This window comes from Neopsephotus bourkii, unplaced genomic scaffold (genome assembly GCF_033783945.1).
Source record: "Neopsephotus bourkii isolate Nb327-2 ecotype Australia unplaced genomic scaffold, CSIRO-AGI_Nbou_v1 NB_690, whole genome shotgun sequence".
Lineage (NCBI taxonomy): Eukaryota > Metazoa > Chordata > Aves > Psittaciformes > Psittacidae > Neopsephotus > Neopsephotus bourkii.
The window spans coordinates 1,226,680-1,245,722 of record NW_026901189.1 but is presented as its reverse complement, the minus strand read 5'-3'; the positions used below and the strand labels follow the sequence as shown (position 1 = coordinate 1,245,722).

At 45.0% G+C, this 19,043-nt stretch overlaps 1 protein-coding gene across 2 annotated transcripts in view; it reads right to left on the bottom strand.

Moving 5' to 3' along the window:
* Positions 1 to 18,566, bottom strand: part of ST8SIA1 (ST8 alpha-N-acetyl-neuraminide alpha-2,8-sialyltransferase 1) — a 126,438-nt gene extending 107,872 nt beyond the window's left edge. The window contains exon 1 of one of the 2 annotated variants that reach the window (XM_061353729.1): positions 18,208 to 18,566. In XM_061353729.1, coding sequence (XP_061209713.1) covers positions 18,208 to 18,446 — 239 coding nt within the window. In that variant the 5' untranslated portion in view covers positions 18,447 to 18,566. Of the gene's footprint in view, positions 1 to 10,601; positions 10,643 to 18,207 lie in introns of those variants that run through there. The other variant, XM_061353730.1, reaches the window with a different exon arrangement.
* Between the last annotated feature and the right edge of the window lie 477 nt (positions 18,567 to 19,043).

Sequence of the window (19,043 nt, the reverse complement as noted above, 5' to 3'; positions counted from 1 at the left end):
ATTAAACTAAGTTAATAGAATCATAGAATCATAGAATAGTTAGGGTTGGAAAGGACCTTAAGCTCATGTAGTTCCAACCCCCCTGCCATGGGCAGGGACACCTCCCACTAAATCATGTCACCCAAGGCTCTGTCCAAAGTTAATAAAGGGTAGGCCTTGTAACTCTAAGAATGTGAGTTACTGATTTATTTGGGAGAGTATGCTACATATCCTTGTCTACTGCATGAGTCTGCAACCTTTGGTGCCAGCCCTTGTGAAAGACTGAAAGAGTTAATGCATGTTGATGTCTCAAACACTGTAGCAAAACAACTTGTGGGGTTTGCATAGCAACCATAAACCACAAGGAAGAAGCTTAAGGTTGGATATGGAGGGCATGTTCTGTGTTCCAATAGGCCTACCATGACAACGCACCACATACATAACACCAGAAGTCATACAGAGTTTATTTGAGGAAGGGGCTCACAGTCACCCAAAACACCCTTTGAGACCACCCCCACAATAGCACCAATAGAAGATGATGAATTATTAGATTAGTTCTCAAGGGGCACAACTGGCATGATGAACATGAGCCAGCAGTGTGTGCCTGCAGTCCAGAAAGCCAACTGTATTCTGGGCTGCATCAAAAGGAATGTGACCAGCAGGTCGAAGGAGGTGATCCTGCCCCTCTGCTCTGCTCTCCTGAGACTTCACTTGGAGTATTGTGTGCAGTTCTGGTGTCCTCAACATAAAAAGGATATGGAACTGTTGGAACAAGTCCAGAGGAGGGCCATGAGGATGATCAGGGTACTGGAACACCTCCTGTATGAAGATAGGCTGAGGAAGTTGAGGCTGTTCAGCCTGGAGAAGAGAAGGCTGAGTGGAGACCTCATAGCAGCCTGCCAGTATCTGAAGGGGGCCTATAGGGATGCTGGGGATGGACTTTTCATTAGGGACTGTAGTGACAGGACAAGGGGTAACGGGTTAAAGCTTAAACAGGGGAAGTTTAGATTGGATATAAGGAAGAAATTCTTTACTGTAAGGGTGGTGAGGCACTGGCATGGGTTGCCCAGGGAAGTTGTGAATGCACCATCCCTGACGGTGTTCAAGGCCAGGCTGGACAGAGCCCTGGGTGGCATGGTTTAGTGTGAGGTGTCCCTGCACATGGCAGGGGGGTTGGAACTAGATGATCTTAAGGTCCTTTCCAACCCTAACTATTCTATGATTCTATGATGGGGAGATGGGGACTAGACCATAAAAGGCACAACTCCAAGGAGCAACGTATGTGCCCATCACCGTATCTCTCTCGTGCACTCTCTCTTATAAACATCTCAATAGAACCCAGGCTGCCTACCATTACATTTCGCAAGTTCAGGTTGCATCTACCATAAATTTAAAACATTTAATCGATTGTTTAGTTTTGTTGCACCTCATTTTAGCCCAAGGGAATCAAGAAACCACTACGATCCCTTGAGTTAGCCAGTCTGAGTTGTAACAGCCCTTGACAGAGATAGGAAACTAAATGGACTTCATCTAGTAATCTGTCCTACTAAAGACATTTCTGTGTTCTTATGCACTGCAATAAAAGTCCATTATCAATTGATTTATGCAGCTCACTTCTCACAAATCTGCCCTGCAGATCCCCAAAGGATGTATATTCACAAGCAGTATATTTGGGGCAGAAGCTAGGAGATGAAAATCAGAGCAAGAGAACACCTGAGACACAGAATTTGAACCGCTTTCCATTCTGCCTCCTCCCCAGTGATATCAGTTTGGAGAAGGTGCTGGCATTTGACAGTGAAAGGTATAAAAGCTCCGTGTCAGCCCACACAAATCCTTCACCTTCCCAGAGCTGTTTGGAACCAAAACTAGCCAAGTGCGGGTGGCCAAGGAATTCTGGAGTACCTGAATATCCTCAGCACAGAGTCTTTGTTTCTAAATACACATTATCTATGCTCCAATTTAATGCCAACCATGTGTACAACCCAGCAAGAGGTCATCTCAACAGAAATGTTACAAGTGGCATCCAGACAGAACAAAGAGAGCCTTTGTTTTAAAGTCTCACCCCAAAACCATAATAACCAACCCCAAGTTTAGATATGAGAAATCAAATAATTGCTCACTGCAATTCATCCTCCCTAAGCATGAGTTGCTTATGTCCCAGAGGGCAGTCTAAACCTCAGCAAGCAAAGTTCACTACATGCCAACTCTGTGGATTGTCTAGTTGGCAACATGTAATCACAGAATGAAAAAAACAGAGCAACAAATGTTGTTTTCCTGTCTTATTGCTAACCATATGGACATTTTCCCTACCACAGCTCTTAAGTAGGACAGGTACCAGAGATAGCTCTAGTGAGTGGGCTATACTCTACATATTTCATCACTCTACTTCAAAATCTCACCACTTTAACAGTTCTCTCTAGAACAAAATGATTCCTATTCCTCCTCTCTTGTGGTATGAAAATGCCCTCTCCCATTAGTTTCACAGCCTCTTAGACCTCACATAGGCCATTGAAACTGGACCCCCAATTTAGTCAAGTGATCTGTTTCCATCTGATACTTGATCTTCTTAACTGAGATTATAATTTAACCCATGCTGTTTTAATTAATTGTGACCTCTTGAGGTTATCTTGCCTAGCTGAACTGTTCTTAAATTGTCCACTTCACTGAATGGTTCATTCTTAACTGATTGCCCTTCTGATTGCCGTATGTTTATTCTCAAATTTCCTACAGTGTTCCTTACTCTGCTATACTTCTTCACATAAATGTTTCTTCACTTTATTCTCTGCTTTCAATGTTTCTTCTTCAGTGCCCTTGCTATTACAAACTACTTACCTTTACTGTGTTAAAACCCTACTAATCTTACATCTGCTTCCCACTCTCCCAAGATCACTCCATCTCATCACTTTACCATCATCCTCCTCGCACCCTACCCTCCAAGCACATATATTTTCTCTGGAGTACCCCTCTCCACAATCCCTTCTCTCATCTGACAAGAGGGTTCTGACACATTTCCCAATACAAAACTCTGGTTTTAAGTAAGAATAAGAATACTTGAGGAAGACATCTGGCCCCTAACCCAGCAACCAGGTCAAGACTGGCACAGGGAGGGGAGAAGGAACACTGTACATAGTTTGTCGCAGGCAGGAAACAGCACACTCTTGCCCTTGAGAATAAGTGAATTTGTCTGCTCCCACTTTGACAGCTCGCTGTGGTTTACATGGTTTGGCTGGGGCTGGGCTCCCAGCAGGGGAGGCCTGCTAGGAGGAGGACAGAGGTCTGGCTGCCTGCCCTTAGCCACAAAGAGGAGGTTGTTTCCCACCGAGAAGGAGCTGGCCCATCCCAGAAAGGCTGAGAAAGACAGAGAAGCAGGGCTCTGGCAGTCAGCAAGCAAGTCTGAGGGCACCTGGCACACAAGGATGTATTTTAAATACAAAGATTAAGTGAGGGCTCTGGCTGACATACCTACCCTGTCCACCTCACAAACTTCTGAATTTGCTGGTTAAACTCAGCAACATTTGAAGAGGGAAGAGGGAAAGTACCAACTCTAATAAAGATCCCACAGGTTTTGTGAAAACTTGGGTGGAAGGAAGACCCAAATTTAGGAGCCCCATGACAGCAGAGCTGTGCACCCTTCCTGAGCACAGCCAGTTGCTCCATCAGCACCCACTGCCTCTCACTCCATGGACATTTCACAGAGGACAAAAGAAATTGAGGGAACTGGGACAAAATGAAGCCTAACTAACATTTCTATTTATAGAACAACATACTCTTTAAAGTGGGAAGAGATGCTGGTGACAGCTGAGGTAGTTCTGGAGTTGATCCAAAGCATTAAGGTAATCCGCTTCAGAAACACCAGGACACAAGTTATTCTTGGGCTGGCATGCCTGCAATGTCACCTGGTGAGTAAGCTCTCATGGGACAACATTCACAGCTGCCACCTGGCCTCTATGCAGAGAGGGATCATAGAGTCATAGGATGGTTTGGGTTGGAAAGGATCTTAAAGATCATCTGGTTCCACCTCTTCTGTCATGCGCAGGGACACCTTCACTAGACCAGGTTGCCCAAAGCCCCATCCACCACGACCTTGAACTCTTTCAGGGATGGGGCATCCACAACTGGGAGAGCATGATGAGGAAAAGGAAGTAAGAAACCCTAAAAGGTACTTCCCCACCAGCACACTTCGAATCATAGAATCATAGAATAGTTAAGGTTGGAAAGGACCTTAAGATCATCAAGTTCCAGCCCTCCTGCCATGGGCAAGGACACCTCGCTCTAAACCATATCACCCAAGGCCTCGTCCAACCTGGCCTTGAACACTGCCAGGGATGGAGCATTCACAACCTCCCTGGGCAACCCATGCCAGTGCCTCACCACCCTAACAGGAAAGAATTTCCTCCTTATATCCAATCTAAACTTCCCCTGTTTAAGTTTTAACCCATTACCCCTTGTCCTGTCACTACAGTCCCTAATGAAGAGTCCATCAACAGCATCCCTATAGGCCCCCTTCAGATACTGGAAGGCTGCTATGAGGTCTCCACTCAGCCTTCTCCTCTCCAGACTGAACACCCCCAACTTTCTCAGCCTATCTTCATATGGGAGGTGCTCCAGTCCCCTGATCATCCTCATGGCCCTCCTCTGGACTTGTTCCAACAGTTCCATGTCCTTTTTATGTTGAGGACACCAGAACTGCACACAATACTCCAGGTGAGGTCTCAGGAGAGCAGAGTAGAGGGGCAGGATCACCTCCTTCGACCTGCTGGTCACATTCCTTTTGATGCAGCCCAGGATACGGTTGGCTTTCTGGGCTGCATGCACACACTGAAGCCGGCTCATGTTCATTTTCTCATCTACTAGCACCCCCAAGTTCTTCTCCACAGCGCTGCTCTGAATCTCTTCTCTGCCCAACCTTTAGCTGTGCCTGAGATTGCTCTGACCCAGGTGTAGGACCTTGCACTTGGCATGGCTAAACTTCATGAGGTTGGCATCAGCCCACCTCACAAGCATGTCAAGGTCCCTCTGGATGGCATTCCTTCCCTCCAGCATATCAACCAAACCACACAGCTTGGTGTCATCAGCAAACTTGCTGAGGGTGCACTCAATCCCACTGTCCATGTCAGCGACAAAGACATTAAAAAAGACCGGTCCCAACACGGATCCCTGAGGGACACCACTCATTACTGGTCTCCAGCTGGACACTGAGCCATTGACCACAACTCTGTGTGCGGCCATCCAGCCAGTTCTTTAGCCACTGAGTGGTCCATCCATCAAATTACCTTACCAGTACTGGGAGGGTCCAGATATTAAGGCATAGGACAGCAAGGGATCCCTCCAGCAAAGAGCTACTAAAACAGCAATACCAGTGTTCAGAAGGGGATCTGGTAAGCAGAGAGGACATTACAGCAATGATGGCTGTAGAAAGTAACTTTGAGTCTTCATGAACTGCTTCAGTTTAAAGTAAATAGATGAATGGATCAGCGCACGTCTGCTATAGAGACACTCAATAACTTTGATAAACAAAGAAGAAAGTGTTAGTTAGCACTGATTTGAGAGTGTACCAGCTTCCTCACAGGGGAAGGATGAGCCCAGAGTACTCAAAGTACTTTTAATTGTGAATCAACTTTCATAAGTCTTATGGTCTTTTACAACACTTAAAAGATGGTGATAAAGACAGTAAGCAAAAGCACTTGAAGCAATTAAGACAAGAAATCCGCTAAGTATGAGAATTTACGTAAAAAATCATTAAATATATCATTCAACCTACTCAGTCCTTCAAGTATGCATCTTAAGATAGGAATATTGCCAGAAAGATGGTTTAAAAATACTTTTAAATCACATCTATGTGGTCAATGCCTAGTCCAGAGCCAGTGTATTTTGGGAGATTTTCCCTCTCAATATATTAAACTTATTTACTTTAGACCCAAAAGGTGTTAATGAAATTACAAAGCCTAGCTATTTATTCATTAAACTTGCTGAAAGCTAATCTGGTTTTAGCAGTTACCAAACTGTTTAAGAATTACCTATAGACTGGGTGTATTTCAGGAGTGGAAATGACTTGCTTCTCAGGACTCTTAGGGTTTCTTCTTAATTTCTCTAAGGCAAAATAAGGTATCACTCTTTAAATGGAAACGACCAAGAGTTTGGAGGAAGAGTCTCACAAGACAGACTGCACAGCCATGCAAGACACCATCCAAAACCAAATGAGTAAGTCAAATCTGGGAAATAACTTATTAAGCTCTATAGTCCTGAGCAAGCCCATACTCAACTTAGGTTTACCTATAATTCCAAGTGAAAGCACACTACACACATGTTCCTGGTGATCCTACAGAGAAAAGAGCCCACACTCCACTGGGCTCACCCACACCCACCAGCCCATTGCCCCCCATGCCAGCAGAGGTTAATTTGCTTTTCTCTGTGATGCAGACCTGCTGTTCTACAGAGACAGAATTTGCACTAAACTTACACAACCGACAGAATAACCACGCAGGCCAACAGATATATTTTCCCACAGATTACATGGGGAAGAACAACAATCTCAACCCTCTTAGTACAAGACTGTCACTAGCAATGGCCCATTTGACAAGTGAGGCATAAACCAGGCTTTTTTTAAAACAAAATGAGAAAAAACACTATGTTCACTCATCAAAGACCCAAGGCAAAAATAAACATGTTATCACATGCTGGCCCCATCAGCATTTACTGAACTACACTAGATAAGTGTTTTCACTTGTTCTGTTGTCTAAACAGAACTATCAAAACACATGATTTCTCTAATGATAGGTTTACTTTTCTGTTGTTGCTATCCTTTTTGGATCAGCTAGCTCAAGTTCCACACTCTGCTGTTTCCTTCTGGGTGTGCCTAAGCATTAAAATGCAATGACTGGAGTGGGACAGAAAGAATAAATATCTCACGTGCATTTTTAATGCTTTGTCCAACTGGGCATACTAAACCCTGGAGACATTCAGCAGTTGTCCATAAGGCTCAGCAAGTGTGTTTGCGCTAGATGCTTGCTGGGTGCCAAGAAAAAATGTTCAATTAATACTATGACCTAAAAAGGAATGCCCAGATCGGTTTAGTTTCTCCTATTCCCTTCACTGTTGCAGTTTCCTTAGTTAAAAAAATAAAAGCACCTAATTATAGGCTGATATGCAATTCTCACTACAGCAATCCCTAGCATTTAAAAATCATGAGTCAGGCCCCCAAAATTATGATTAAGGCTCAAAAATTAGGCATCTGAAAAACAACAACCCACAGTGGATTTTCATTTGCCTTTTGGGGTACAAGCAGCCATTCATGTTTTCAAGCCCTTCACTTTACCTATGAGGACTAGAAAACACCTTCTTCACTTTTATTCCATGAAATTAAAACTATCACACGTTCACTTGATTGCAGGAGCTGGCACAACTAGGAGAAGGGTGGGCAATAGCAGACTTCATAGCATCCCCCAAGTCATCTTAACTGCCCCTAACCAGAAGTATACATAGCCCAGCATCTGTTCCTGCTTTGCTCTAGGAGAGGAGCAACCATCACCAACTCAGGTGAAATTTCACTGATGGGTATGCCCTGCACTGCTGAGTCTCACATCTCCAGAGCCTGGCCCTTTGCAAGAGGTCTCCCAATACTCTTGAATTAAGCGCCTCACAGCGATAAATTTTAAACTCCACATAACTAAGGTACATATTTCTTTCAAAGATATTTTTCACTCAACCTGGGTTGCAATCAACTGCTCTGGCATGGCCCAGAATCTTCCTGTGCACTTCACAGATCCTTCTGTGTTGTTTTTTTTTTTTCCCCTCCTTGCTAGAAAGGCATTTTTACCCCTCTTTTTCCTGCTCAAGACACAACTTAGTTTAGTGGAAGATGCTCCCTCCTTGTTCACTTCCCTTTCAAAACTTTCTTTGTTCTGACTCTTTTGGAAATCCTGCTGCTCTGCATCTGGATCACACTGACACATACAGTTGTCCACTGATGCAAGCTCTCCAGTTATAAATTTACCTGCACTGGCTTATTCAAGCACTGGCATGAACTCCAACCTTGATAGTTCACTCTCATACTCCAGAAACAGCTGTCCTCATCAGATCCATCAAACACACATACACATACTAACCTGGACTTCCCATGTGCAGCAATCATTTGGGAAAAAATGTCTTAACCCATGCCACACAGTAGCACTCATTGCGAAGAATCCTACGTAATGTAACACAGAAGCATTCTCTGTGCTTCAGAACTGCACCACTTCACTGATCTCACAGCTCTGCTCTTACCCATTCATGTGCTTAAAAGATGGGGAAAGAAACAAGCCAACACTTTCCCCACTTCACAACCCTTTGTGTCTGCTTCCTGTTTGCATGTCTTCGTGGTTAACAATTGTACAAGTTGCTCTGTTATTATGTGCCGCCTAGAGCAGCAATTAGAGGGAGGCCAGGAGAGGCAAGGAGCCCTGCACATGTTTGTGTGTGCATGGTTACAATTGATCTTTAAGCAAGCTGTAGTAAGAGACTTCTCCCCGTCATTCCCATTCTCGTCTGACCCAACAGCAGTCGCCTGCTATTGCCTCATGAATACTGCATCTCGTTTTCATCCCATATTATGGCCATACCATATATGGCTTTATTCTCATGCTTTTTACAGTGTCATTAACTACAAATGGCACAATGCAAGAGTCTGCACCTCACTCGGACAAATAAGAACCTCATCTTGCCTGAGTGGATGGCAGTAAATCATCCATAAACAAGCAACTCAAAGATTACAGCCTAAACGTTACGCTTCCAAGTACCTAGGGACGTCTAATGAAGCACTCACTGCAACAATCTAGTAATAGAGCAAACAGATCTTGCAGCTCCCACCTTTCCTGGGGCTTCCAGCTTTTTTGCTCCCACCAAGCTTTTCCATGACCTGGAGGCTGAACACAGTAAGTCGACGACTCCCACAGGCCAGGTTCACCATAAGAGAACATGAAGACCAGCTGAAAAGATGTTTCAAGGAGAAAGAATAACAAATACTTATGTTCATCTCCCCAACTAGCCCGATACCTCCTTTTTCTTCTTTACTTTTCTTCAGATCTTAATTTCCTCCCATCCCACAAATGCAGCTCTCACTGTGCTCTGAGTTGCTACTCACCAAATACCATTTCCCCCTCTGACTCCCATGACTACAGCAGAAGTCTTCAGGAGCACCTGAGAATTACATGGCAGTGCTGCCATGGGGCCACTGTGTATGGGACCGAAAGATCCCTGTGCTGTGGGGCCAGTGGGTCACAGGCACAGGGCAATGCTGTAGGGACCAAAGCGCAACACCATGTGAGGGATCATATGAGGCATTAGGGAGCACTGCTGCTTGGAGGCCACCAGTGAATGCAATGTAAAGCTGAGGCGTGCACTTCTGACCAGCAGCATTACTTTGCAGGTGAGAGGTGACAGAGATCAAACTCTAGACTGATCTGGGTGAGATAGGAAAATGCATGCACCAGGCCGTTGAGTCAGGCTACGGCAGCAAACAGTATACAAGCTCTACGATGGATGTTTTCTTGCTCCCCAGATGGGACTTAGGGAACAAAGAACAGTAGATAAAGGAAAAGGAAAAGGGATACAGCAAACAGTCACTTAGCCTGAGGAATAAAAGTATGATCAAAAGTAGACAATGTGAATTTCATCGGCAGCTGAAGATTCATTCTTTGGTTCTGGTTAATCCTTGCGTATGCTTTTCCCTGCGAAGGCACATGCCTGATTCCACATGCATGCTTTTAAATACTGAGCCAGACAGCATACAACCTATTACAAATGGTAATATACCATTGTTTAAATACTGGGGAGGATCTGTGACAAATGTAAGAGCACAAAATGTCATGAAATTATTTACCCATTGGTAATTAAAAGTTTATCAATATTTAGAAAAAGGACCAGAATGTCAGAGTTGCTAACATTGCAACTTATTAGGGAAAACAAAACTGCAAGTTTCCATTCAGGAACAGGGGCTCATTTCTCAGATGAATACCACATATGGAATAAAGAGATATTCTATTATCTTTTAAACAGATCAGTGCTTCAGAGGAAACCACAGAAAGAAGACAAAAAACTACACAAAAGCATTAAGCACTTTACAAGTAGAAACTTGGTACCTCCAGGCACCAGTAGCAAGAAGGACCAGTACCCACCAAACCCTCAGCACAAGTATTTGGATCATTCTTTTAGAGAACATTCAGGCAGCCTGTTGCTAGCAAACAGCCCACCTTCTTCACATTAAAAATTGTAGTAACAGAGGGAAAACCCACTCCATTAACCAAAATTCCTAATCTGCATAGCTGGCATAAATTCACTACACACATTCATGGACTGAAAATCCTTCAGGGCACGGAATAGCTCTCTGCAAGCTTAAGGCACCGTATCAGTGATAATTTATGTACAGACTGGCAAATATTCACAGAATTCCACAGTAATTTCAATGATGACCAAGACCCAAAGTTCAGTTACAAGAGATAACTAGGTCATGGAGACACAATTTCCCTAACTTCCCTTACAAGTCTTTTCCCTTAGCTGTATAAAAGTCTCCCCTAACAGTCAAAAGATTCAAACATTGCTAACTAACTAGACAGTCTTCATCCCATTTGCCATTCAGGCTGTCTTACCAACTTTTACTGTGAGAGGCAGGCATCAACGAACCTTGGATTCAGCATCACCTCCTCATTGCCTATTTGAGTGCTTTTTAGCCTGGTTCTCTCAATTCTTGTGGTACTTCTGAGCATCCGCTGTAGCAGCAGATACTTAATCGCCCTGTGCTGGGACATAGCGCACCGCAGGACCAACAGCACAAGTAGAACACTGTACACAATCAAGTCTCCAAGCACTAAGGCAGGCGAAACAGAATTACCAGAGCTGAGATCTGGTCAAGACAGAGGACTCAGAAAAACATAAATCTTTTCACTGGGAAAAAAATTTAAATATATATATTTTGTTTATTTGTTTTTCATCATTGACAGGAAATACAAAGCCGTTGCTCTTCTATTACATCAATGGTCACTTCAGGCATTCCAGAAATAGGCAGAGCAAGTTTTTTCCCACAAGAAAGCAAGCAAAATAGCTGAACTGTTTTCCTAGCACTCCCTAAAACATTGGCAAGCTAAGTAGCACCTTTTAAATTAAAGCTGACTGTGCATCCTCAGAGCAGAGGCAACCTGGTAAGTAGAGACTTTACCTTGCTACTACATCAAGGTAAAGTTCATGGTTTACCTGGAAAGCCTCATAGCCAACAATAGGCACATCAAGGATAGAAAACGACAGATGCCCTGAGCATCAGTGGGAGCTGCAGGGCTCTGAAGTAGGTGACTGACAACTCAGCAGGGGAGGGAGATAAAGGAGTAAATAGGAGATAAAGGAGTAAATAATTTCACACATGTTCTTTATATCACTGCTGTGAATGCTGACTGGATAATTAGAAAAGGCACCATCCAAAGAGTCTGGGGCTCTCCTGAAAGCTGAGGACAACAAGCAGCTTGAGAACGGGAATTGACTGAGAAGAGCTGGAGAGAGGAAAAAGAGAAATTTAAAAAAAAAAAAAAAAAGAAAGAAAGAAAAAGAAATGAAATGGTTGGTCTGGAAATGAGATGATGCTCACAGCAAACGTGGAAGACAAAAATGTCAGCCATTTCTATTCAGCTGTTCCCAGCAGCTTTGAAAGCCTCAGTGTAGCTACAGCTCCACTTGAAAAGATAATCTGTAAACCAAGACATTCAGGAGGGCATTTTCCAGGCAGATGGAACAGAAGTCAAAATTGTTTATTGTTTATTTAATACAACCACCACTCTGCTGGCCCTAAAACGTTTTATAACAATCTAATTTCACACCCTTCACCTTGTTCCTGAACATAGCAGTGGGAAAATGACCTCCAGAATCCTGGTTAAAGACAGGATGTTGTTCTCTACAGTGTAATTCGCCTTGTTAAAAATTTCAGATACCACTAAGGTCAAGGCAACAAGCTGATTCTTCATGAAGGTCAGAGCTTCTGTAATAATTACTTGACAAAGACTTTGTTAGGGTTAAGGGACTTGTCAGTGCCATGTGCCACCCCACCCCCTCTTTATCTATTGGTTTAGATTCCAAGACCTGGGAGAAGAATTGTCTCTGGTCTTGTATATGTGAAAATCATGACATGACAAAACCTGAACCTCCACTGAGGCATGCAAATACTTCATAATATGGATTAATGTGCTTCAGTATGAATTTACATGCATGAAGCTATGTTAAAATGATTTAACATTAGGAGCACTTTTCTTGTATTTTGGAAAATATATGCAGAAAAAGCTTTATATACAAAGAATAAAAATTAAGTACTTTTTGGTGCTTAGAAAACTGGAACAGAAGACTGCAGTCCAAACACCCTCCTCAGATCGGTGAGGTTTAACCTCACTGTGTGAGGATAAATTCTGAGGGGGGGAAAGACAATTCATTTTCCATGCATTTAGTAGGAACTAGGCTCAAAAATAGGTCTTTTTATATGTGTCATTGAACACAAATCAAATTGGAGCAATATTCTTGGCTGCTCTGAAGATGAAAATTGCAAGTAGAGGAATAAACCATCAATTACTATATTGCATGTATGCTTCAGGGCCCATTCCACCCACTATAAGGCACAAAAAGGGAAAGCACAGATGTGAAAACACATACATCCAGTGGTGTCTCTGTATGTACATACCAGACTTTTGGGGCCCTAGTCGGGTAACCTAAATTCCAGGAAAGTTTCTGTTCCTCCTGTTCCCCAGTGCCTGGCCCTGGGGCTTCACATGCTCCCAGCTAACAGAAGAAGAGCCTTAGGGAGTTAGCTTCACCCTCCCACAAATGCTGCAGCACTGGAGATTTTACACGTTCGAAGTAAAGCAGCAATCCAAAACTTTGCAAGAGCAGGTACTAGAAACAGGGATCTCAACTGTTTGTTTTGTGAAGGCAGAACCAAAGTCTGTAGGAAAACACTACTTAGGGACAATGAAGGAAGATATCATGAGCTGGATCCCCAGAATTTAATTCAATTCCTATCTTGTCACCACAGCCCTCATCTGCAAAGATGTCACTAGCTAACTCAGATAACTAATTCTTATTTTTCTCATGTAATTTAGGTATCCAAAGACATCAAAAGACCTTGAAGATATGGAGCCAGATCTCTCTACAGCTTGCTTTCTTCATCACAGCCTGCAAATGATAAAATGGAATAAGAACATTTCTTTCCTTTCACCTTTAACCTGCTTTTCAATTGTACCTCTTCACCAAAACGGCTTCCCATCTCAACTGGAAATGCCAAGAAACTACAAATTACAAATACCAAGTTGTCCCTAATGCAGCAAAACCAACCAAAGAAAATTCATTCAAAACATTAACAATCGAGTTAAATGCACAGCCAGGCAGTAGTGACATCTACTCAGGAGGGCAAATGAGCTGGATTTGGCCACTGCCAGCGAACAACATCTGAGCATACCCAGTGGTTTCAGGATAGGGCTTCATGGGCCACAGAGGTAGAACTAATCTAATATAGCATATCCCAGCTCTAATCCTGACTCCACACTTCACGTCTCAGTAAAAGAAGCAGGGATACTTGAGTATCTGATAAAATTGTCCAAGCAGGGCAAAACTCTTATCTAGCCAACCTGAGTAATGTGAAGTTTCATCTCAGATTTGCCTTGAAATACTGCAGTAGGGATTCTAATTTGCAATGCTCACATCAAAAGAGAAAGAAATAAAAGCCATTTGAACTGAAGAAAGTCTTGCTGAGTTGGCAAGAGCATTTGTCTTAACAGACAGGGAAGTGACTTGGAATTCTAGTTCTGCGTTAATACAATGTAGAAAGAAGAATTATTTGCACAGGGGGGTGTTCTTTGGCGCCTGTTGTGATTGCACTCTAGCTACAGACATTAACAGCTGGCAGAGAGCAGCTGGCAGAGACAGTTACAGTAGGAAGACCCCCTCCAGCATGGCACATAGCAATGACAGAACCTTATTCTTGAAAGGCACATGAAAGCTGGCAGTAGAAGAGGCTTCATGCAGTGTGTCCACATCCACACTGCAAGCACCACAGTCCAGCACATCTAGATACTCTGTCCAGTTCAGTCACTGACACTATTGAGCAATTTCAGGCAAGTAGCTTCTCCTCTCTGTCCCTGGAAAATGGACAAGAAATCAAACCTGACAAAGAAAGTGGAGAAGCCACCTGCCAAGGTAAGTATGGCTGGTTCGACACTAGGGACAGAGGAGACAGCAGATGGGAAGCAGAGCTCAGTTGTAGCAGATGTTCCGGACTGGAGGCAGGTCACAAACAGTGTGTTGACAGGAGATACCTGCCATCATTTCAATCAAGCCACTCCCAGAAGAAGCCCTGGCTGGCCTTTCAGTATCACACAAAAATGCTGCAGCAGAAGCACAAACACAGCCTGAATTTCAAAGATAGCCTTTCTGTTGCCTTGCTGACAAGATTGTCCCATCTATTCCTGAAGAACCTCTAAGCCAAGTCACTAGTCACCTTCAAACCCTTTCAGTGGGAGTCCTGAGAGTCAAAAGCCCACTGCCCCACACAAGCATACTCACTCCCTAAAGGAGGTCTACCTGGGGCAATAAATGAAGCAGAAGTGTCGGATAAACGTATGGCATTTGGGATTTGCAGTTGTGTGGAGTTTTTAAGGCAGATGAAAAGATCCACCTCTGCCCTACTACTTCACTAACAACAAACAACAACAACATTTTTGCCTAAATAATTTAAGCAGCTCTACACCCTTTAAAAAAAAAAAAAAGCAATCTGTAAAACAATTAGGGTGCAATAACATTAACCACCTCAGAGAATGACAAGCCATTGTATCATAGGTAAATTAGACACGTTAGCCATTAGTGATTCTAATGACGATCTCATTTCTATTCCAACCACTTTGTAGCTCAAGATCCACCAGTTTACCATCTGACTGACGGACTAGCTTTGTCAGACAGGAGAGCACAGAGTTTGACTACCCTCAGCCACTAACGACGTGAAATTTGAAGGACACTAATAGAAATAGCTTGCTGGTAAACTGTGCTCATCTCCAAATGCCCAGAATTTGAGGACTTTAAAGGTAGCTATGCTCAACTAAAGAAACGACTTGGAGCAAGAGCTCTTTTGATAACGTCAGTTGTATTGTCAGGTTTTCCAGGTTCTACCCTTCCATCTAAGAACCAAGACAGCTCTTGCACAAACAGTCACTGCTCCACTGGCAGTGGGACTCTGCGTACACATCATGCCACGGTTACTCATGGAAGCTGCATAGGCAGAGTCAAGGCTGTGAGCACACTTTTAACACAGGCTCACACTGGAGTCAAAGGCTTAATCCTGGTCATTTTGTTACTCCCACAGCTGCAGTAAGGCAAAACAGGTCTCAAAGGCAGCAATCTGTGACTATTTACAGAGGTATTTATTTTTGAAAACCAATCCTACAAATCCATATCCAAAGACAAAACCCTCATGTGAGGGTGCACAAGCACCAGGACAGTCGGGGTTCTTGCATAAGCAAGAGTTTACATGGGTCAGATCTTTACACAAGGTTTCTGGCTGCAGAAGAGAAGGAAAAAGCAGTGGAGATGGAGGAGTTCCTGGCTCTCAGCTGAACCCAAATTACCTTCAGACATGTTTACTGGCCTCACCAAGTTACTTCGTGAAGTCGTCTTTGATCCCAGTACAGAAGGCAAATGGGGAATGGCACTCCTGAGATCTGAAAAGTGTGTTTTGATCAAGTTAATTACTTGGGGACAATAATCTACTTCATCAATAGGAGTCCAGCAAATTTATAGGAGGTGAAAAACATGTCAAAATCATTTGACATGACTGTCAAATGCTTTCTGTGCCTAGCAAAAACCTGGCTATTCAAACCCCTGTACAGTACTACAAATGCCATCATATTACACAAAGCAGTAATGTGAAAGTTTGCACTTTCTCATATAGATTTTTAACACAAGACAAATTGAAATTTATTCTTCAAAACTGGGGAAAACCAAAATTGCTTGGCAACCAGAATGTGGCAAAAGAGCAAGCAGGAATGGCAATTAATGCCAATCTAAAATAATAATATATTCATAATACATTAGATCCCATTTAATATTAGGCTTTTATGGAAAGCCATATTACTGTGAAGTCCGCACACAGGATTTCTCTGAAGCTCTATACCTCCTTCCCAGATAAAACAGACTCACATTCATAGGCAGCTTCCAGTAGAAACTGAAACTTGGAGGTTTTACAGTGCTCTTGCACAGAGACAGCAGGACCACAGCAAAGAGCAGGAGACTGTTTCTGTTAATCACCCAACAATGTAGAGCCACCAACCTGAACTTCAATTTCATAACCTCCTACCAATACAAAGAGAAGCAAAAGTTCTATGTCACAGTTATTTGAAAACTATGGCATACTCACTACATCTCTCCCATGTACATTTCCTCTTCATAGCTTTATTTTTTTTAAGCAGATTGATTTAAAGCTCATTGTATTTAGCGCTGCACCAACTCATCAAGAGACACATACAAGAAACAATAGCTCCTTTTGTTGCAAGAGACTCTCTTCAGCAGCATCTCTGAGCTAATCACTCTGCTTAGGGAGTGGAAAAACATATGGGCAAGTGGAATAGCTGACAAGCCATGCAGAGTTTTTGTTACCAACCATGTGTTGGAAATGGTCTAAAAACTGTTTTTTAAACTGAAGCCACAGCAGCATTGTCAATATTCAAACATCATTTGGTATACAAACATTAAAAATACTACATCAAACTCTCTCCTACATCACCTATCACAGTTAGTTTTTTAAAAACCTAGATCTATCTACCCCCAAAAAAGGAATCTGTGGCACAATGGGATTAACATGAATTAGTAACTGAGAAGATCAACCTAGTTTCTAGTGTTATTGCTTCAGGAAAAGGACCATGCATCTGTACTTTATTGCTAGCTCTGTATTAAAGAGGGAACTTCCACCAGGCCTATCTAATGAGACATTATTAACACATGCCTGCTTATCACCTCTCATTGCTTATATTTCCTGCAAGCTTCAGAGCTAAAGAAGGAATGTGCTTTTGAAGAAACGTGAAGTTTCTGTTATCCCTGCAGATGAGATATTAAACAACCACGGTCTGGCACCAGTTCACGACAAAAGCAAGTTGAGTTGCATACAAAAAATATTGAAGAAAATCAAATAAAGCTGTACATCACCTAAAAAAAAAAAAAAGAATAAAATAAGAAAAAAATAAGAAAAAAAACCAAACTAAGTCCCTTGGAGAATTATTCGTTTTGGCATTTATTAAAGAAAGAGGCGTTTTTGCAGGCAATTTGGTTACAAGTCACTCTGATCTTTCATTTGCTACTTAGAGGACCGAGAGAAAGCCCAGCTTCCCTCCGCGAAAGTGAGGGAAATCGACTTCTCTTCCAGTCGTGTGCATTTTACCCAGGCACACTGAGAAACCTTCGAGGGGATGCAAACCTCCTTCCACAGCACACGCTCTTCAGCCACGGTCATTCAAACAACCCTCCCCGCTGCAGGGACCCAGGTCTCCACCGCTACCAGCTGTGGCACCCTGACTGCGACGTTCCTTCTCTCCCGTGCGGCTGGGGAAGGTGAAAAGGGCTCCCAGGATTATCGCCATTTCGCAGCCACACCAAAAGAAAAGAGGAGGAAAAAAAACCCCAGAAGAGCCTTTTCACGTGGTTTCTATAATAAACCGCAGAGTCAAGGACCAGCGCGGAGCTTCCAAAGTGTTCCGCGGCGCGAGGATGTCGGCAGGGATGCATATCCACGCAAAACTTCCCCCGCGGGTCCCCGGGAGCTGCAGGAGCTCCCCCCGTCAGTCACGGCCCGCAAACGAAGCAGGCTCCGAGACCCCGCTCCGGTAGTGGCCAGAGGGGCTGCCGGTGCAGCCTTTCTCCAGAAAGCTATTGTGCAGGCAACCCTGCAAGCCTCCGAAACCTCATCCCTCCTGGCAAAGGCATCCAAGGTGGGTTTATTTCCCTGTGAGGAGACACAAGCATCCATCCCTGGAGCTGAGACCCTTGTCCCCGCCGCAAGCAGAGCCACCCAAAAAGTTTTGCTGGGCAAGAGGGGCCCTGACTGCCCCTCTCCTGATGGGAAAACAACAAAGACTTGGGTGGGAAAATACAAAGTTTGGGGCTCGGCGGGGTGGGGAGGGCTCTCGCCGCCCGCCCGCCCGCCCGCTCCTCCGTCCCCGGCTGCCCTTGGGCCGCGCACAGCGCTACCTGAACAGGGCGACCGCAGTGTGATTCCTCCTCCACGCCTTGCCCTGCTGCAGCAGCACCCCCTGCACGATCTCCTTCTCGTCGGGCAGCCGATAGACGGGAAAGATGTAGAGCCAGCAAAGCACGAAGACGCCCAGGGCGCTGGCCCCCACGGGCAGGCGGGTGCGTGGCCACTTCCACGCCAGCCCCGCCATCCTCCTCCCGCAGCGCCGCCGCGGCGCCGGGCCGCGCTCCGGCATCAGGCCCGCGCCATGCGGGGCTGGGGGAACCCGGCCCGGCTCAGCCCCTCCGCCGCCCGCGCCCTAAGCCCGGCGGCCCTCCCGCCGCTTGCCGCCCGCCGCCATCGCCGCCCAGCCGGCTAGGGGCCAGCCGCGCCCCCGCGGGCCTCGGGACTCCTGCCGGGGATGCTGCCGCTGCTGCGCCGCGGCTGGGTCCTCTGTCGGCGGTGGCGGCTGCCGCCCTTCCTCACAATCATTTGGTCCCTCGCTTTCCGCGCCAGACGATGCTCCGCCGCTCCCCGCCCTCCCTCCCTTGCCTCCGCCTCCCGCAGAGCCCTCTCTCTCGCTCAATCGCTCTCCGACGCGCTGCGGGCAGCCCCGGTAAATTTCCACCCCTCCCCGACCGCGGGGTATCCCGTCCCCCGCCGCCGGGGAAGGGAGGGACGGACGCAGGGAGCGAGGGAACGGCGGCCGGAGAGCAGGCTGCTGCGGGGACGCGCTCCGCTCCCCTCTGGCTGTGCGGCCCCCGCCCGCCTTCCCCCTGCTTCTCCCGCTTGATTCGCGGGCACCGGCCGGGAGGAGAGAAGGGAAGGGGGGATGTCCCACTCCGGGCTCGCC